Source organism: Macrotis lagotis, chromosome 1 (genome assembly GCF_037893015.1).
Source record: "Macrotis lagotis isolate mMagLag1 chromosome 1, bilby.v1.9.chrom.fasta, whole genome shotgun sequence".
NCBI lineage: Eukaryota > Metazoa > Chordata > Mammalia > Peramelemorphia > Peramelidae > Macrotis > Macrotis lagotis.
The window spans coordinates 763353098-763372349 of NC_133658.1; the positions used below are offsets into that span (position 1 = coordinate 763353098).

The 19252-nt window shown below is 37.2% G+C and overlaps 1 protein-coding gene across 1 annotated transcript in view; it reads left to right on the forward strand.

Moving 5' to 3' along the window:
• LOC141506737 (protocadherin Fat 3-like) overlaps positions 1-19252 on the forward strand; it is a 199601-nt gene that overhangs the window by 23061 nt on the left and 157288 nt on the right. The window contains exons 5-8 of the mRNA XM_074213776.1: positions 1765-5838; positions 10204-10400; positions 12583-12736; positions 15674-15907. Coding sequence (XP_074069877.1) covers positions 1765-5838; positions 10204-10400; positions 12583-12736; positions 15674-15907 — 4659 coding nt within the window. The remainder of the gene's footprint in view (positions 1-1764; positions 5839-10203; positions 10401-12582; positions 12737-15673; positions 15908-19252) is intronic.

Here is a 19252-nt window from a genome sequence, read left to right on the forward strand (position 1 = left end):
TTTCGCTAGTAATAGGAAACCTCCCAGGGAGACAGTTTCCTCAGCCAGATAGATGGAGAGTCACTCAGTGAATCAGGAAGACTTGGTTCAGATGCTGATTCTATCTTACTGACAGGGTAATCCCAGGCAAATCATAGAACTAGGTAGCACAGATTACAGATTGTTAACAAACTGAGCATTTGAGAGTGCACATATGACACTGTATTTCACTTTCACATTCTAGTTTTGTTTTAGACTGAAAAATAAGAACTCACTCAGGTAGTTAACCTAATGATCTAAAATGTGCTTTCTAGAGCTGAGTCAAATGGTTTCTCTATACTAAATGTTCTCTGCTACGGAAAATAAGGATCTCTCACTTGGAAATAGAGCTTTGATGAACACTGCCAGCTAGGGACAAAAGAAAATCTCAATAAATGCTTTAGTCATTATGCATTTATTTAGGAAAATAAAACTTTTTTTCTTTTCAATAAGTCTCTTCCTAGAAGATTCAGTGACTTTGCTATGCATTTTTATAGCCAGATCTGTTTTGTATCTTTCCTCTGTAGTCTCGAGCCTGCCTTAATGGTTTTGACATTTAGTAAATCGTCTATATGTCTCCTGTCATACACTACCTCAGAAGGGATAAAAAATATTTAAACTACTAAGAAGTGTTAATTTAATTTAAAGAATCCAGGTCTGTGAGCAAATGGGTTGTTAGAGAAATGGCAGGATGCCTGGTGAGAGAAAGGGGGATGGGGAAGCACATGATATGAGCTGCTTCATACTACCAGATACCTTTTTGAAGATATATGTCACCCACCTCCCTTCATTATACACTCCAGATTTTATCTTCCATACTTTAGTTGTTGCTTCTTTCATCTGTCTGCTTTTCGAACTTTAAATCAGTGTTTGTCTCAAAGCTCTGAATTTTCACAGTATAATTGTTGATGGCTTTTTCAATTTTAAAGGTGTCAAAATGTGACTCCTGATCTTTCTGATTCCTGTATGTTCTGACACAAAGATACCAGTTTTAATTACTGAATTCAGATTCTACACATTTTCATCATTCACAGAGACATCCTTTCAACACATATGGGGTTGGAACATTACAGTATAGGGCAATGTTCTCATTTGTTTATTTAATTTTTTGTGTTCTGTTGAAGTAAACCCTAACAATTGATATAACAAGCTTTGACTTAAAGTCATTTCTTGCCACCTGAACATAACCAATTATACAAATCAAAGATTCATCCATGAGAAAATGCATAATGGTCTAGGTCGGGGGGGAAACCTGCATGATTCACTTTGTAGGATATTTTCATTTGGAATGGGAAAAAAACAAAGTCCTTGTGATGTTCTGTGTATATTCATTAACATTTTCTATATTAATATTTTAAATAAAGGTATTTTTCTCCCAGTTTTATATGTAAGTTCTTTGCCTGAACTATGCCTTTTCAAAAAATAGAGAAGAAAGAAAATCTTAATCCTAGCAGAAAAGCCCCACTTCAACTCATTATATTGTTTAGTTCAAATATTCCGAGTACACCAGTTTCATTAGCCCTTGATGGGAAAGACTATCTATTTGTTTAAATTCCAGTCTGACAATTACAAATAATCAAAGAAGCATCTCTCATTTTCATTAAGATCAAAATAAGTGAGTTTAAAATCTTCATTTGGTTTGTTCTATTGCCATAAGCTATTTTTTACAGAAATGATATTCAGGAAAAAAATGTTTGTTGAAACAAGGATAACTAGTATTTATTTTTTCCAATTTCTATATTTTAGGGAACACTGGAAACACATTTAAGATTGAACCCATCTTAGGCATCATCACTGTATCAAAAGAACCAGATATGACGACAATGGGACAGTTCGTTTTGTCCATAAAAGTCACCGATCAGGGCTCCCCACCAATGTCTGCCACTGCCATCGTTCGCATCTCTGTCACCATGTCAGATAATTCTCACCCCAAGTTTGCTCAGAAAGAATACCAAGCAGAAGTGAATGAAAATGTTGACATTGGAACATCAGTTATTTTAATCTCTGCCATCAGTCAATCTACACTAATTTATGAAGTCAAAGATGGAAATATTGAAGGGGTATTTACCATAAACCCATATTCTGGTGTGATAACCAACCAAAAGGCCCTTGATTATGAACGCATTTCCTCTTATCAACTCATTGTCCAAGCCACCAACATGGCAGGGATGGCATCCAATGCCACAGTTAATATTCAGATTGTTGATGAAAACGACAATCCTCCCATTTTCCTTTTTTCTCAATACTCGGGCAGCCTCAGTGAGGTTGCCCCAGTAAACAGCATTGTCCGTAGCTTAGGTAACAATCCATTGGTGATTCGAGCCACAGATGCTGATAGTAATCAAAACGCTTTGCTAGTTTATCAAATTGTTGAGTCCACTGCCAAGAAGTTTTTCACTGTGGACTCCAGCACAGGCGCCATCAGAACAATTGCCAGCTTGGATCATGAAACCATTGCCCATTTCCATTTTCACGTTCATGTGAGAGATAGTGGCAATCCTCAGCTGACTGCAGAAAGCCCAGCTGAGGTCAATATCGAGGTGACAGATGTGAATGATAACCCTCCAGTTTTCACTCAGGCAGTGTTTGAGACAGTCTTACTTCTACCCACTTATGTTGGAGTGGAGATTTTGAAAGTCCAAGCAACAGATCCTGACTCAGAAGTACCAGCTGAATTAACATACAGTCTGATGGAAGGCAGTTTGGACCATTTTTTCATTGATTCCAATAGTGGGATGCTTTCCATAAAAAATAGCAGTCTTTCCAAAGATCATTATATGCTCATAGTCAGAGTGTCAGATGGTAAATTTTATGGTACTGCTATGGTCACCATCATGGTAAAAGAAGCCATGGACAGTGGTCTCCATTTCACACAGAGTTTTTATTTTGCTTCGATCTCAGAGAACAGTACCAATATTACCAAAGTAGCCATTGTCAATGCAATTGGAAATCGCCTTAATGAACCTTTAATATATAACATATTGAATCCAGGAAACAAATTCAAAATAAAATCTACCTCCGGGGTCATCCAGACAACTGGTGTCCCCTTTGACCGTGAAGAACAAGAATTGTTTGAGTTGGTGGTGGAAGCCAGTCGTGAGTTAGACCATCTGCGTGTGGCCAGGGTGGTCGTCAGAGTAAACATTGAAGATATCAATGACAACTCTCCAGTTTTTGTAGGGCTCCCTTACTATGCTGCTGTGCAGGTCGATGCAGAACCTGGGACTCTCATCTACCGCGTAACTGCTCTTGACCGAGACAAAGGTGCCAACGGTGAAGTGACTTACACCCTCCAAGAGGACTATGGCCACTTTGAAATTAACCCAGAATCAGGGAGTGTTTTTTTAAAAGAAGCATTCAATTCTGACTTATCTAATATTGAGTATGGAGTTATCATCCTAGCCAAAGATGGTGGAAAGCCCGCATTGTCTGCATCTGTGGAGCTTCCTATCACTATTGTCAACAAGGCAATGCCTGTATTTGATAAGCCTTTTTATACAACTTCTGTTAATGAGGATGTAGAAATGCATACTCCCATCCTCAGCATCAATGCAACCAGCCCAGAAGGACAAGGAATCATTTACATCATTGTTGATGGGGATCCTTATAACCAGTTTAACATTGACTTTGACACTGGAGTTCTGAATGTCATTAGCCCACTAGACTATGAAATAACACCTGTTTTTAAATTGACAGTGAGAGCCAGTGATGCTCTCACTGGTGCAAGGGCTGAGGTCACTGTCGACTTGCTAGTTAATGATGTAAATGATAATCCCCCCATTTTTGATCAATCCACCTACAATGCAACGTTATCTGAAGCCTCTCTCATTGGGACACCTGTTTTACAAGTGGTAGCTTCTGATGCAGATTCAGAAAACAATAAAGTTATACAATATCAGATTGTCCAGGACACTTATAATAGTACTGATTATTTTCACATAGATAGCACAAGTGGCTTAATTCTGACAGCCCGCATGTTGGATCATGAATCAGTACAACAATCTACTTTAAAAGTCAGGGCAACTGATCATGGATTCCCACCAATGAGCAGTGAGGTCCTTGTTAATATTTATGTGACGGACATGAATGACAACCCTCCAGTTTTTAACCAGTTGATTTATGAATCCTATGTGAGTGAATTAGCCCCACGGGGCCATTTTGTGACCTGTGTCCAAGCTTCTGATGCTGACAGCTCTGATTTTGACCGGTTAGAATATAGCATTTTATCTGGGAATGACCGAACAAGTTTTCTAATGGATAGCAAGCGTGGTATCATCACCCTGTCCAACCACCGGAAACAGAGAATGGAGCCTCTGTATAGTTTGAATGTGTCTGTCTCAGATGGATTGTTCACTAGTACAGCACAAGTGCATATCAGGATACTTGGTGCTAACTTATACAGTCCATCCTTTTCACAAAGCACCTATGTTGCAGAGGTGAGAGAGAATGCTGCTCCAGGAACAAAAGTAATTCATGTCAGAGCAACAGATGGGGATCCGGGAACATATGGGCAAATCAGCTATGCTATCATCAATGACTTTGCTAAGGACCGATTCTTGATAGACAGCAATGGGCAAATCATAACAACAGAAAGGCTGGATCGGGAAAGTCCAATGGAAGGGGACATTAGTATTTTTTTGAGGGCCTTGGATGGTGGAGGGAGAACCACTTTCTGTACTGTGAGGGTGATTGTTGTGGATGAAAATGATAATGCTCCCCAATTTTTGACAGTAGAATTTAGAGCTAGTGTCAGAGCTGATGTTGGAAGAGGTCACTTAGTAACCCAGGTTCAGGCTATTGATCCTGATGATGGGGTGAATTCAAGGATTACATATTCTCTATATAGTGAAGCCTCTGTCTCAGTAGCCGATCTTCTTGAAATTGACCCTGACAATGGATGGATGGTTACAAAGAGTAATTTTCACCAGTTGAAAAACACGGTCTTATCATTTTTTGTCAAAGCAGTTGATGGTGGTATTCCAGTAAAGCACTCCCTAATTCCAGTCTACATTCATGTCTTGCCTCCTGAAATACTTTTACCCTCCTTTACCCAGCCCCAGTATTCATTTGCTATTCCAGAAGATATGGTCATTGGAAGTACAGTGGATTCTCTCAGGATTTTGCCAAATCAGAATGTTGTATTTAGCACAGTTAATGGTGAACGGCCTGAAAATAATAAAGGCGGGGTCTTCATCATAGAGCAGGACACTGGAACCATCAAACTGGACAAGCGACTTGACCGAGAAATGACCCCTGCTTTTCATTTTAAGATTGCAGCCACCATTCCCTTGGACAAGGTTGATATTGTATTTACTGTTGACATAGAGATCAAGGTCCTAGATCTAAATGATAATAAACCATTTTTTGATGCTTCAAGCTATGAAGCCATCATAATGGAGGGAATGCCAGTGGGCACCAGACTCATTCAAGTGAAGGCTATTGATAGAGATTGGGGCGCCAATGGACAGGTCACTTATGCCCTCCACACTGATTCCAATCCAGAGAAGATAATGGAAGTGTTCAGCATTGACAGTAACACAGGCTGGATCAGCACCTTGAAAGACCTGGACCATGAAAAAGATCCCACATTCACTTTCTCAGTGGTAGCCTCGGATCTTGGAGAAACCTTCTCTCTCTCTTCCACAATCTTGGTCTCTGTCTCTGTGACAGATATAAATGACAATGCACCTGTGTTTGGGCATGACATTTACCGAGAGCATGTGAAGGAGAGTGACCCCCCTGGTGAAGTTGTAGCAGTCCTCAGCACAAGGGATGAAGACACCTCTGACATTAATCAGCAAGTGAGCTATCATATTACAGGTCAGTCCCCTTATTACTTGTTTCCATTATTCATGTTGCAGACTGGAAGAGAAGCAAAATTGGGGAGGGTGGAGAGAAGAACTCATTTCAAACATTTCTTAAATTCCTATTAAGTGCAGAAACTCAGGAAATATAATTTACAGATGAAGAAATTAGCTTTGTAAAAGGACTACTACAACTTGAAATTATCTGTCCTCTCAATATCCTTTTTATTTTCCTTACTAGATTGTTTATGGTTGTTAACACACCTGCTAGAGTGAGTGTGTTTTTTTTTAAAGGAAGAAAATTGAGACCCACACACATATTCATAGACCCCAGAATTGGCCAGTTTAATATTGTGCTACTCAAATAATTTGGCTTGAAAATTAAGTCACCACAGAATAATTCTCATCTGGAGAAAATAAATGTTGTCTTTTGAGGAGAAACTATTATAGTGGTTTGTCATTAATTTTTTCCACCATTCCTAGTCCAATGAAAAATGAATTGTCCCATCCCAAGAAACTTTTCTCTTAAGAGTAAAAAACACAAAGACTAATATTTGGCCAGCAAAGGGAACTAAGTTAAGGAAGAACCAGTTAAGGAAAGACTTTCTTGTCAGAAGATAGATGAGACTTGAAGGAAACCAGGAGACAAAAAGGATGGGAAAATATTCCAAGCCAGTGAAAAACCCACAGTCAAGAAAAAGAGTGATTTGCTTAACACCGTAGAGGTCAGTGTCACCAGTTCATGGGGTAGGCAAAGAGGTTTAGGTGTAAGAAGACAAGAAAAATAGGGGAAACAAATTTCCTTATTTTATAAGCTAATGGTAAGTGACTTTTTATTTTATATTTTAATTTTATAAGCTTCTGGTAAGTGACTTACCCAGTGTTTCACAACTACTAGGAAAGGAAGAATTTAAAATGAGACCTTCTGATTCCAAGTCAGGAACTTCATCCACTATGCCAGAAATTCTCAAAATTTTTGGTCTCAGAACTCCTTTAATACTCTTAAAAAATTGGAGGAAGGTAGCTGCGTGGTGAAATAAAGCACCAGCCCTGGAGTTAAGAGGACTTTAGTTAAAATTCTACCTCATATACTTAATAGTTGTGTGATTCTGGGCAAGTAATTTAACCTTGATTGCCTTCAATATATATACACATATGTATATGTGTTTCTTTACAAAATATGGAGAGAAATGGGGACTCCAAAGAGCTTTTGTGGATTATAAAAATCAAAATTTGCCATATTAGAACTTTCATCCATTTAAAAATAACAAACCATTACATTGTAGCATAAAAAAGATTTTATGAAAAAGAACATATTGGGGCGGCTAGGTGGCATAGTGGATAAAGCACTGGCCTTGGAGTCAGGAGTATCTGTGTTCAAATCCGGTCTCAGACACTTAATAATTACCTAGCTGTGTGGCCTCAACCCCATTTGCCTTGCAAAAAAACCTAAAAGAAAGAAAAGAAAAAGAACATATTTTCCAAAATAAAAATATTTAGTGAGAAAAGTGACATTGTTTTATATATTTCTGCAAATCTCTTTCCTGTCTAATAGATAAAACCTGGATTCCTATATCTGCTTCTACATTCAGTCTGTTACAATATGTTGTTTTGGTTGAAGTACATGAGGCAAATCCCATTTCACACAGATATGTAATTGGAAAAGAGGAGTATTGAAAATAGGCAAACATTATCTTAGTATATTACAAAAATAGTTTTGATCTCACAGACCCAGTAGTCCCTGGACCACACTTTGAGAACCAGTTCACTACCTGCCTTTCCTGGTAGGAGCATTATTAGATTAACAAATGGGTGGAGCTAATGAAGGGACAGTTGCCAAGGGAAAATGAACCTTAATGAATGGTGAACAGTCCTCCTGAAAATTGTTTTGAAGGTTTTTCAGGTCAATATTTTGATGTTGTGACATTCAAAGGCAAGACTTAGGAGAAGTGACAAAAGAGTTTAAAGAATCCATCAATAGGTAGTCAGGTGGCTTCCTTTTAGAAAAACTACATTATTCAAAGAGAAAAAGGAATTAATTAGACTGCCCTTAGGACATGGAATCTGCTTAAGTATGTTAGTGGAAAAGTTAATTAATCACTACTGAATAGAGCTACAGTGGGGCATACATATGAGCTTTGGCAAAAGGTACCTTTCATTTCAGCATTTTCCTTCTCTTCGCCTTCATGAGACTGTTTTCCCTAACAGTGTTTTCTGCTTAAATCTCATTATGCATTTTATACTTTTATCACATATTGTCAGCCCTCCATCTGCAAAATGTACATTCCTGCAGTAGAGGAATGAAGGATAATAGGGAGGAAGAGAAGAGACATGAGAATCATCTTTGATTTATATGTTTTCACTTTTATTACAGAAACCTTGTAGACATTGTGAAGAATTCTTTATTAGGAAGACTGAAATTTAAATGTCCTTTCTAATTATTTATGCATTTCCCCTGAAATCCCTATGATTTAAAGGGTCCATGCACTATTCCAAATGGAGTAGCTTAAAGCAACAATTACTATTGGCATTGCCAACCACCAATTGGATTTTACTTTTACTTTTCACATAGCAGTTGGTTGCAGACAACTTGTCCATAATGCTCCAAATTAACAAAAGATTGTTAATCATTTTCTATAGCAAATGAAAAGTGGCAGTCTGAACAGAAACAGTTTAATGCAACAGAAAAGGTTAAATTTATACATGTCAAAATAATCAGTAGAAGCATAATTAGATTTTAGTGATGGTAGAGAGCCTATGGGCCCATTCTGATCTTCCCTGGAGGAATGAGCACCTCACCTGTTATCAAAAGTTTCTCTGAGTGGTTAAAAGTATTTCTATGGCTCCCTCATCAAAGAAACACTAGAGGTCACAATTACAACTCCCTTTCTGGACTTTCAGCCTCCTTCCATCAAGTGTTCTAATAAATAATGTGTTCTCTGACTTCCTGTTTTTTAAGATCCTATGAGGAAAGGGTAGGGCCTCTCCTCTTTTCCACTAAAGTCAAAATCCCTGGAAGATGTTAACTTAATTCAATTTAGCAATTATTTATTAAGCACTTTGTACCAAGCACTTTGTGGATTTTGGGTAACAGCTCCTGTCCTTATGCCTATACTCCTGAGGAGGGGTAACACATATACAAGAAGGTAAATGTAGATTAAATATAGAAAAAATAACATAGTAATTCAGGGGTGGAAGGAAGTCCTACAGATTTTTAGGGATTGGGAAAGGCCTCTCGTAAGAGGAGGTGACATTGGATCTGAGCCTTTACAATAAGAGTAAAGGATTCCAAGAGGCAAGTACAAAGGCAAATTATGGAATATCCTATGTTTGGCTAGAGAATAGAGTACATGAGTGCAAGTAATGCAAAATAGTGTATAGAGACAGTTTGGAACCAAATTAAGAAAGACTTTAAATGCCAGAGTAGTGTTCATTTATCCAAGAGGCAATAGGGAGCCACTGAAGTTTCTTGAGTAGGTGAATGGCATGTGGCAAACTGTTAATCAAAGATGATACCCGACTCCTTGCTTGTTTTTATTCCATATTGTCATCATAGGGAGATGGGCAGATAGAGGTAGCAGACCCTTTTAAAATTTCCTTTTTTGCTGCTATTTTTTTGTCATCACAAAAATGTCACATTGCCAGATTCAGCAGGGCACATTCCAGCACAAGTAGAAAATTATTCTATTGCATCTCTCCACTCTTGGTTTTTACTTACTGATTAAATTTGGTCTAATTGCAGCCAGCCAATAAACATGTATTAAGCACCTAATAATTACAGTGTTTATCTCTGAAATATTCCTTCAATGACCTTTCCATCAAGGTTCTTAAAATATTAATGTAGCTTTGTATATCATGGAAACTTAAAAAAATAAATAATAAAAAAGCCCAATTTCATTCCTGGTTAAGGATATCGCAGCTGTATGATAAACCTTCATTACAAGATTCCTTAATAAAACTCACTGCCATTCCTTGACTACATAATCAACAGCTAATGAAATTGTCTTAGTAACAAGAGCTATGGTGTATTACATCCTCTCCAGGGAATGAGTGGAAAGAGAAGTCTGTCTTTTGGTTCCAAGAAGACTATTGATTGTTCACAGTTTGAATTTGATCGTCCTTCAGGGAAACCAAACGAGATCATCTCAAACTCCTCTAAATGGATTTTGTTTTCTCTGGAAATTATTGTCTTTGTTTCCACCCAGGGCACATAAATGTCACACCTTGCTGTGAGAGAATTCGATAAATTTTTGAGTGGTTGTCATTTTTTAGTATCCTGGGCTAGAGAGTTTGAGAAGTTTCTATTCCTTTTCCAGTAGCTTTTGTACAAAGGCATTTTCTTCCAGAAACTTAAGGAGATCAATTTCTTGTCTGATCTTAGGAGGGAATCCCAGAGGAAGATTCGCCCTGGGCCTGGTGCAAAATGAATGGAAGGTTTATGTAAAGCGACCTCTTGATCGAGAAGAACAAGATGTTTACTTCCTGAACATCACTGCCACAGATGGGCTTTTTGTCACGCAGGCTATGGTGGAAGTCACTGTCACTGATGTGAATGACAACAGTCCAGTGTGTGACCAGGTTAGTTGGATGATTCTCATCTAATTAGTGTTTCCTTATAGTTGACTATTAAGGAACCTTATTTCATTTCTTTCCTGTAGACCTGTAGGGCAGTTGGATGGTATAGTGCATTCAAATCCAGCCACACACTTACTAGTTGTGTGATCCTGGACAAGGGATTCAGCCTCTGTCTCCCTCAGTTTACTCATCTTTAAAATGGCTGTAACAAAAGTGCCAACTTCACAGGCTTGCTTCAAGTAGAAAATGAGATGATATATGAATCCAGTGCTTTACAACAAATGCTGAGTGGTGGTAGTACTAGTAAAAGCATCAGCAGCAAAAGTGGCAGCAGTAGTAGCAATAGAATGGTGCTCAACATGGCTTACCTTATCTAAAACTGAGACTCTTTGAGATTTTCACCAAATTTTTAAAAAATATCCTATGTAAAGAGAAACAAAAGTGAGAGAGACAACTACCCTCTCACCAATCTAATTGCTCCTGACAGGCAGGTGGGTGACTCAGTGCATAGAGACCTGGGCCTAGAGTCAAAAAGAACTGAATTTGAATCCAGCCCAAGACATTTATTAGCTGTGTGACCCTGGGCAAGTCATTTAACCTCTCTGCCTTAATCCACTAGAGAAGAAAAATGGCAACTCACTCTAATATATTTGTCAGGAAAACCCCATGTATAGTATTTTTCTTTTTCTTTTCTTTGTTTTTTTGACAAGGCAATAGGATTAAATGATTTAACTTAAGGTAGGTAATTCTTAAGTGTCTGAGGTCAGATTTGAACTCAAGTCCATCTGACTCCAGGGCCAGTGCTCCATCGACTGTACCACCTAGCTGCCTTACACTCACCTCCATGGGCAGTGTCAAGGTACCATGGGTTCACAAAGAATCAGGCATGACTGAATGACTGAGCAACAAACCAACTGACCCTCATTGTCTTGCTGACAGACTTGTGTTTCCATTAATAATGGTAGTTAAAGCAAAATCCCATTAATTAGATAATTGAACTCAAGTGGCCTGCACACAAAATTTCTAATAATCTAATCATTAGAAAAATATGAATGACCTCTTCAGTTTGATAAGGTTGTCTCTAGAGAAAGTGAGGCTAGTGACTTAACCCAGCACCCTCTCGCTCAAAACCAATTCACACATATGTCCTGGCATCATTTCCTTGATGTCATGGTCATAGACAAATAACAATAACCACATATGCATACTTGATAGATTTTAGAATAAAGTGATTCAGATATGAAAAGGTCATGAGTGGCCAGAATGGATTCCTAATCAGCCTAAATGTCCCAATAGAAGCATATATTTTGAGAAGTATAATTTAAATTCCACCACCTATTAGTTAGAAAATCTCGAAAATAAATAACTTTCTCTCACTAGGGTTCAGTTGCTTTATTTAAATCCAAGATGCAAAGTCCTTTTCCCGTTTTATTAGACATTATGTGACACTCCCTAAAATCAAACATATTGTTTCCCAACACAAAACAGAAGCATTGAATAGTAGATGGAGTCCTGCATTTATAATCAGAAAAACATGGGTGTAAAAGACTGCCTCGGACATATGCTATCTGTGTGTCTCTGAGCATGTTATTTAAGCTCTTTCTTAGCTTTAATTTTTCTCATCTATAAAAGAGCAATAATACAGGGTGACAGTAAGGATCAAATGATATAATATTATATATATATATATATATATGTATATATATATATATATATATATAAAAGACTTTTTAACCTCACCATGCTATCTCACTTTCTCTTATCTCTGTCTCTCTGTCCATCTCTCATCTCTGTCTTTCCATCCCTTCTTCCCACCTCTCCTTTCTTCCCTCATGGCTCTTTCTAAGTTTGGGGTTGGGGAGTGTATATATATATACATATATATGTATATATATATATATATATACATATATATGTATATACATCGAGAGAGAGAGAGAGATAACACTTTTAAATAGTGTTTATATATAATGCCTTTTAACCCCCTGCTATCATTCTAGTGTCCTGCTGCTTAGAGTTCATTGGTGACATCTATATGACTATTTAAATGGTGGGAGAGGAAAAATAGCTAGATACTAAATCATCTACATCTGATTTGTTTTGTTTTGTTTTTATTATTATTTTTTACACTAGACTATCCTAAATCTACAAATACTTAAAAACATTTTTTCTCTCCTCTGTCTAGGTTGCATACACAGCTTTGTTTCCAGAAGACATTCCATCAAATAAAATCATCCTTAAGATCAATGCCAAGGATGCTGACATCGGGCCCAATGGAGACATTAGATACTCACTTTATGGCTCTGGAAACAACAAATTTTTCTTAGATCCTGAAAGTGGTAAGGTGTCATTTATTCTTTGGTGAATGACAGTTTTGATCTCTAGATACAAACATGACTGAATCTTATCCCTCTAGATCTAGTGTTGTTTTTTTGGTTTTGTTTTTTGGATTTTTTTTTTTAGTTTTCAACATTCATATTTTTAAAAAAATGTTAAAGACTTCCACATTTTTCTATTTTCCTCCCTTGACAGTCAGTAGTCTGATACAGGTTATTTTTCTATAACTATGTTAAACTTATTTCCATATTAGACATGTTGTGAAAGAAGAAGAAATAGAACAAAAGGAGGCAAAAAACATGAGAAGGCAAAAAAACTCAAATTAAAATTTTTAAAGTAGAAAACAGTATGCTTTTGTCTGCATTCTTTCAATGTGAATGCTATTTTCCATCACAAGTCCTTTAGAATTGTACTCTAAGTCCATCATAGTTGATTATCTGGTGTGTTTTGTAGATGATAAAATCAGTAGTAGGTGGCTATCCAGTCTTGCACACTACACTAGTGTCTAGATGTACTCGTTCTAACAGGACCTCCTTGTTGATATATATGCTTAAACTCTGTAATAGAGTTCCATTGATGTTGCATTTCTTAGTTAATAGTTACTTTGTATATGACTCTTAAATTTATATGACTCCAAGAAAGGCCAGTAGCATCTCATTTTAAAATTTTGCTTATGTTACAACCTCTCCCCATGGAGAGTGATTTCTATGTAGTTTACCTTAGCCACAAAAACTGGTTTTGATGAGAAAGCTTATACCATATTTATCATTACCATCCCCCCCATTAGGCTTGTTCGATAAGCTATAAGAAAATAATACCTTCAGTCTATCAGATTTTTTTATGTTATTGAAATACTTTGTTTTAATTTAAACTTCATTTCCAAACCTATTTTTCCCATTTTCCTTATACACTATTCCACATCCATAGTCTCCCACCTCTACATAAAAGGGGGGAAGGTGCATTTTCCATTTCTTCTCGGAAGTCAAATTTTCTCATTATTATTATGCAGCATTGTTTCCTTTTTTGTTTTTGTTGTTTCCATTTATAGGGTTGTAGTTATAGTTTATCTTGTATTCCCAATTCTTTTTACATAACTCTTTCAGCAGATAATTCTTAGGATTTATCCTCACCCCCCCAAAAATAATTCAACAGATTTTTCCACAAAACTAAACAAAAGTAAATATCAAGGAACAGTGAAGTTGAAATCCTTTTTTGATTTCCACTATTATTACCATTTGATTTTAATTAGACTTTCTTTCTTTTTTAGACTATTGCCTTGTATTCATAACTAAGTAAAATTTGCAAAGCAAAAGATTATGAAATCTAAGTTACCTCTCCACAGTGAGGTCAGGAGATAATAGAAACAATGCCTCATTTCTCCTTAAGTTCACAATGACGGGTAATGTGGCCTAAGAGTCAAAAGATTGATCTTCAAATCAGGAAGACTTACCTGGTGTTCCAGTCCTGTCTCTGACATAGAAACATGGAAAAGTTATTTAATCCTATTACCTCAAGAATTGGCTTTAATCAAAATCATCAAATATTCATTAAGTATCTATTCTGCACAGGACAAAGCTCAAACTAATGAAAACTTAATAAAACCTGTGGAGAAGACCTAGGTTTTTCAAATTTCTATTACTATTAATTTTGTAGAGCAGAATTTTCTTGATCCATAATAGAATCTATTCTGTCCTAAGATGTCAATGTTTTGAGCTGTCCACCAGGCAATACCCAAATCTGTTCACTAGCCTTTGTTTTCACCTTCTATGAATTGTTGCTCTCATTCATTAATAATTATTCAAGGCTTCCATTAACTTGGTTCTTTGACTGGTGGTATTTTAAAAAATACCTTCTATTACCTCATAGGACCGCCCCCCTCTTAATGATAGTAATTAAATTTATGTCATCCTCAGCTTTTTTAATTTTCCCCAAGATAAAGAGGGAGGGAGAAAAGGCAAGAAGAAGGAAAAGGAAAAGAATTATCATTTATGATGTACCACATACTGTCCTAATGAGCAAAAAGATCATACCTAAAGACAGAGAACTCCTGTGGATCCATAGAATGGGTTTGGGGTCGGTTTATCATTAGTGAACTGTGCTGCCTATATTGCTTTACTGCTGTTTGTGATCAGACCATGGTTCTGAGAAACCTAAAGATATATTATGTTCCCCCAAGTTGCCAATGGAAATAATCCCAGATACTGTGCTTTTGACCATGCACAGGTGTAGTTGCATGCAGATGTGTTTGCTGAATTTCAAGAGTCCCTTTGGTGAAAGAGCAGTAAAACTGAGACTGTTCTCTTGTGCCCCACCACCTGTTAACAGCAGTCCCTCGACCTGTTTTGGATCACCTTGAACCTCTTTGTCAATTCTTGTGAAATCTATGGACACTTCAAAATACTGTTTTTTAAATGCATAAAATGGTTGGTTCTTGTTCTTCCATTATCAAAGAAGACCAAAACAACATCATTGTTTTAGAGACAAGTTATAATATGTCTGGGTGTAGTTGATCAGACTGAGCTGATCTTGTGGCAGTGCTTCACCACAAGATGGACACAAATCTCATATTTCCTTTGAGCTACTTCCATTCTGCCTTGTTCATGGGGCAAAGCATCCTCTCTGATGAGGCTGGGCAGTCTTGGGCCAATGCCTGTCAGACTACACAATACATTGAACATGTCCTTGTATTGTTTTTTTCTGACCCTCCCCCCCACCTTGTGAGCATTAAATTAAATAGATTGAATTACAAATAAAAAGAATTACATAAATACCTTTTGATTGATTGAATGACTTATTGTCCCAGGTTAAGACACCCAGACTGACACTCTGTATTGGTGGACAATAGAGATTCTGCATTGTGATTTTTTTTAAATGGAAATGTGACACTCATGCAATTTATTGTTTTTGTCATTTTTATTTTTTAATTATTTTTTCCTCAGGTGAATTAAAAACCCTGGCCCTTTTAGACCGAGAGAAAATCCCTGTGTACAACCTGATTGCCAGGGCAACAGATGGAGGTGGCAGGTTCTGCCAGTCAGACATTCGCCTGATTCTGGAAGATGTTAATGATAATCCCCCCATATTTTCATCTGACCATTACAATACATGTATCTATGAGAATACAGCCACCAAGGCCTTGTTAACAAGAGTCCAAGCCATGGATCCTGACTTAGGTAAGCAAGAACTCAGACACACCCTGATAATCCTTTTGTATAATATGTCTTCTTGGGTTGCCATTCCTGCACCACATAAGAACCTTTTTCTAGCTTGTTGTGCTTCATTTGTAGATTTTATCTCACCAAGTTTTCTTCTCTGCCCTTTCTTTCTGGTAAATATTTTAAAGGAAATACATTATGAATTACTCTACCCTCCTGCAAAGCTTTTTGTTTGTTTGCCTAAATAGAGATAACTTGGTCCTATTCTGTGTCTCCTGAATATAGTTAAAATTTATTGTGTGGCAGGGAATGTTCATTTCCATTTTGATAAAGAATTTCATCACATGCCACAATCGAAAAAGGGCAATCACAATTTCTTGTGCCACCCTATAATGCAAAGACCAATTATTAAAGCCTGTCTTTCTGACAGCCATTTTCCAAAGCATTTTTGTCACGTATGAAGTGATATTATGGGGAAATAGGGGGAGAACTAGAATTGAAAGTTACCAATAAAGTTTGTATTAAAACCCACTTTACATAATGAGATGGTGAACTCTGAAAGATGTAAGTTAATTGCTAGGTAATCCTTCTGAGGTTGCATAAGTTATTGAGGTGACTGCATGATGGAATATAAATATGAAAGGGCATATAGACATCCTTTTGGTTCTGCATTTAAGAGCTGTAAATCAGAGAATTGCAGGATGATGGGGGTGTGTCTGATGTGCTAATAGACATTCATATAATTCAGTGTCTTATTGCTCTAATTCTGAATTGAAAGGAAATTTATTGGACTAATGGAAGAGTAAACGTAGAATAAATAATTATAAGCAGATTTAAAGTCCAAGACCTCTAGAGATTTCTTCTTAGTGAAGTCATTGACTATGTCTAGCTGTAAGCTCAGTTGCCACATCTGATTTTGGAAGGTTAAAAAGGTCTTTTACATTAAATGGCTTACTCAGTAATGTGTATATCTTATCTCGGAGTAGTAAGGACCTGTGATTTCATTAGCATAGGAAATGCTCATTAAAGTAAACTCCCTCTAATCTGTGGGTTCTGAGAATGTAGTGACTTGCTGGGTTTTATGTAGTTAAGTGTCTGAAGCCAATACAAAGATCTACCCACAGGGCCACCTAGCTTGCCCCATTGAGCATAGATTTAGTTAGAAAGGACCTTAGAGATTTCTGGGTCCCAATTCCCTCATTTCACAGATGGAGAAAATAAGACCCAGAGGGAACAAATGACCTGTCCATAGTCAATCAGCTAGTAATGTCTTTCTTTCTTTCTTTCTTCTTCTTCTTCTTCTTCTTCTTCTTCTTCTTCTTCTTCTTCTTCTTCTTCTTCTCTCTCTCTCTCTCTCTCTCTCTTTCACAAAGTAGTGGGGTTAAATGACTTGCCCAAGGCCACACAACTGGGTAATTATTAGTGTCTGAGGTCGGATTTGAACTCAGGTACTCCTGACTCCAGGGCCAGTGCTCTATCCACTGTGCCACCTAGCTGCCCATTAGTAATATATTTGGTAGGAGTTGGTACCAGGTCTTCCTGCCTCTAAATTCCATCATTATTCTTATCTTGTGCTGCCTCTCAATAGTAGGTTAAATTAAAGTTTTACTTTTCCTTCAATAGAGAAATTTTGAAGAATTCAGTTATCATTGAAATATTTGAAAGAAAGAAAATATTTCCACTTTAAGAATTTGGATGGATTTCTGGATTCCTGAAGAATGGTACAAATAGGCAACTAAGACAAAGGGAATAGATTTGACTCTAGAAGACTGGGAGCAGGAGGTAGAAGTTTCAAAAATTCAAATTTAGTTTTGACTTAGGGAAAGCTTCCTTAAGAGGAAGTAAAATTATCTTCAGGTGAAAAAATAGTAACAACCAGAACAAAAGCTATTGTACATATACAATTTTTAACCAAGCTGTTTGTTGTCATGAGGAGAGGGAAAGGAGGATGGTAGAAAAATGTGGAATTCATAAATTTGTAAATGTATGAATGTTTAAAACCACCTTTTGCATATAATTGGAAAAAATAAAAGGAAAATAAATACATTTTTAAAAAAGAACAAAAGTTAACATTTATATAAAGCTTATTATCCATCAGGCATTATACTAAGCACTTTATTATGATGATCTCACTTGACTATCACACAATCCTAGAAAGCAGATTACTCTTCCTCATTCTACAAATGAGAAAACTGAGACAAACTGAGGAACGATTTGCCCAGGGTCACACAGTGGTACACAGTAAGTGTCTGAGGTCAAATTTGGACTCAGATCTTCCTAACTCCAGGAGCAGCTCTTTATCCATTGCACCATCTAGGTACCCCTAATGGGCATCTCATGTGTTTTTATATAGATATTAAAAGTCTTCTAGTGAAATCTAGATGGACATTTGGGCAAGATGTTGTTTAAGGAATTCTTGGTCAGTTATAAATTAGACTAAGTGGCCTCCAGGATCCTTTTAACCCCAATTCTTAAGCTGCTTAAATGCTTCTCTGAGGAGCCAATTAAGGTGAAAGGAAAGCCAACGCATGCAGAAGAACTAGTAGTTGCTTAATCTTTAGTAATGGGGTTGGTTGAAAATGAGGAGAGTCCAGAGGTTTCTGTATTACTAAGTGGAGAATTCTGCTTGAAGGCAGACTGAACCTCATCCATTAATGATAAATAGTAGATTGCCCAACCTGACAAAGGATATGTGACTTCAGTGAACACATGTCAAATAAACATCTGTCACTTGGTGAGGTTGGATGTTCTTCTGCTGTTGAAATCAGATTAGTTCAAAGGATCCTGCATCTAGACCTTCCTGGAAGGTGCTACTACTTCATTTTACAATTGAGGAAAATGAGGCAAAAGGAAGTCAAGTGAACTGTCCAAGGTGACTGGAATTTGAACACACTCTTTGACTCCAACCCAGCCCTCTCTTGGCCACAGAAATTGTGGCTTCAGTATGGAGAACAGAAAAGAATGTGCTAAACTGGAAATGGGATCCCTCTAATGTTTGGGGTCAGAATAAAAAATACCTCCAAATGACTGTCAGCAGGTGCCAGCTGCCCTGAGGGCAGAGCCTTCCAAGGTGAACCAACTGCAATGAAAGCAGCATGAGTCAAGAATGATAGGGGGAGAAAAGGATGATTGTGCCATGAATTTTATGAATTCTACACAAGAATGTGCCACTTGCCCTGGTTTTAACACACTCTTAGTTTTCCTGTAAAATGGAAACATCTTCACTCCCATAAACCAGTGACATGAACTAATGGCCCAGCATTTGCAAAGCATAGCACTTTCGAGAAAGATGAGGCTACCTTTTCAGCTCTGCCCTTTGGGTTAGTGTTCTCGAGCACTAATTCTGCTTCTTTCATGGAGATA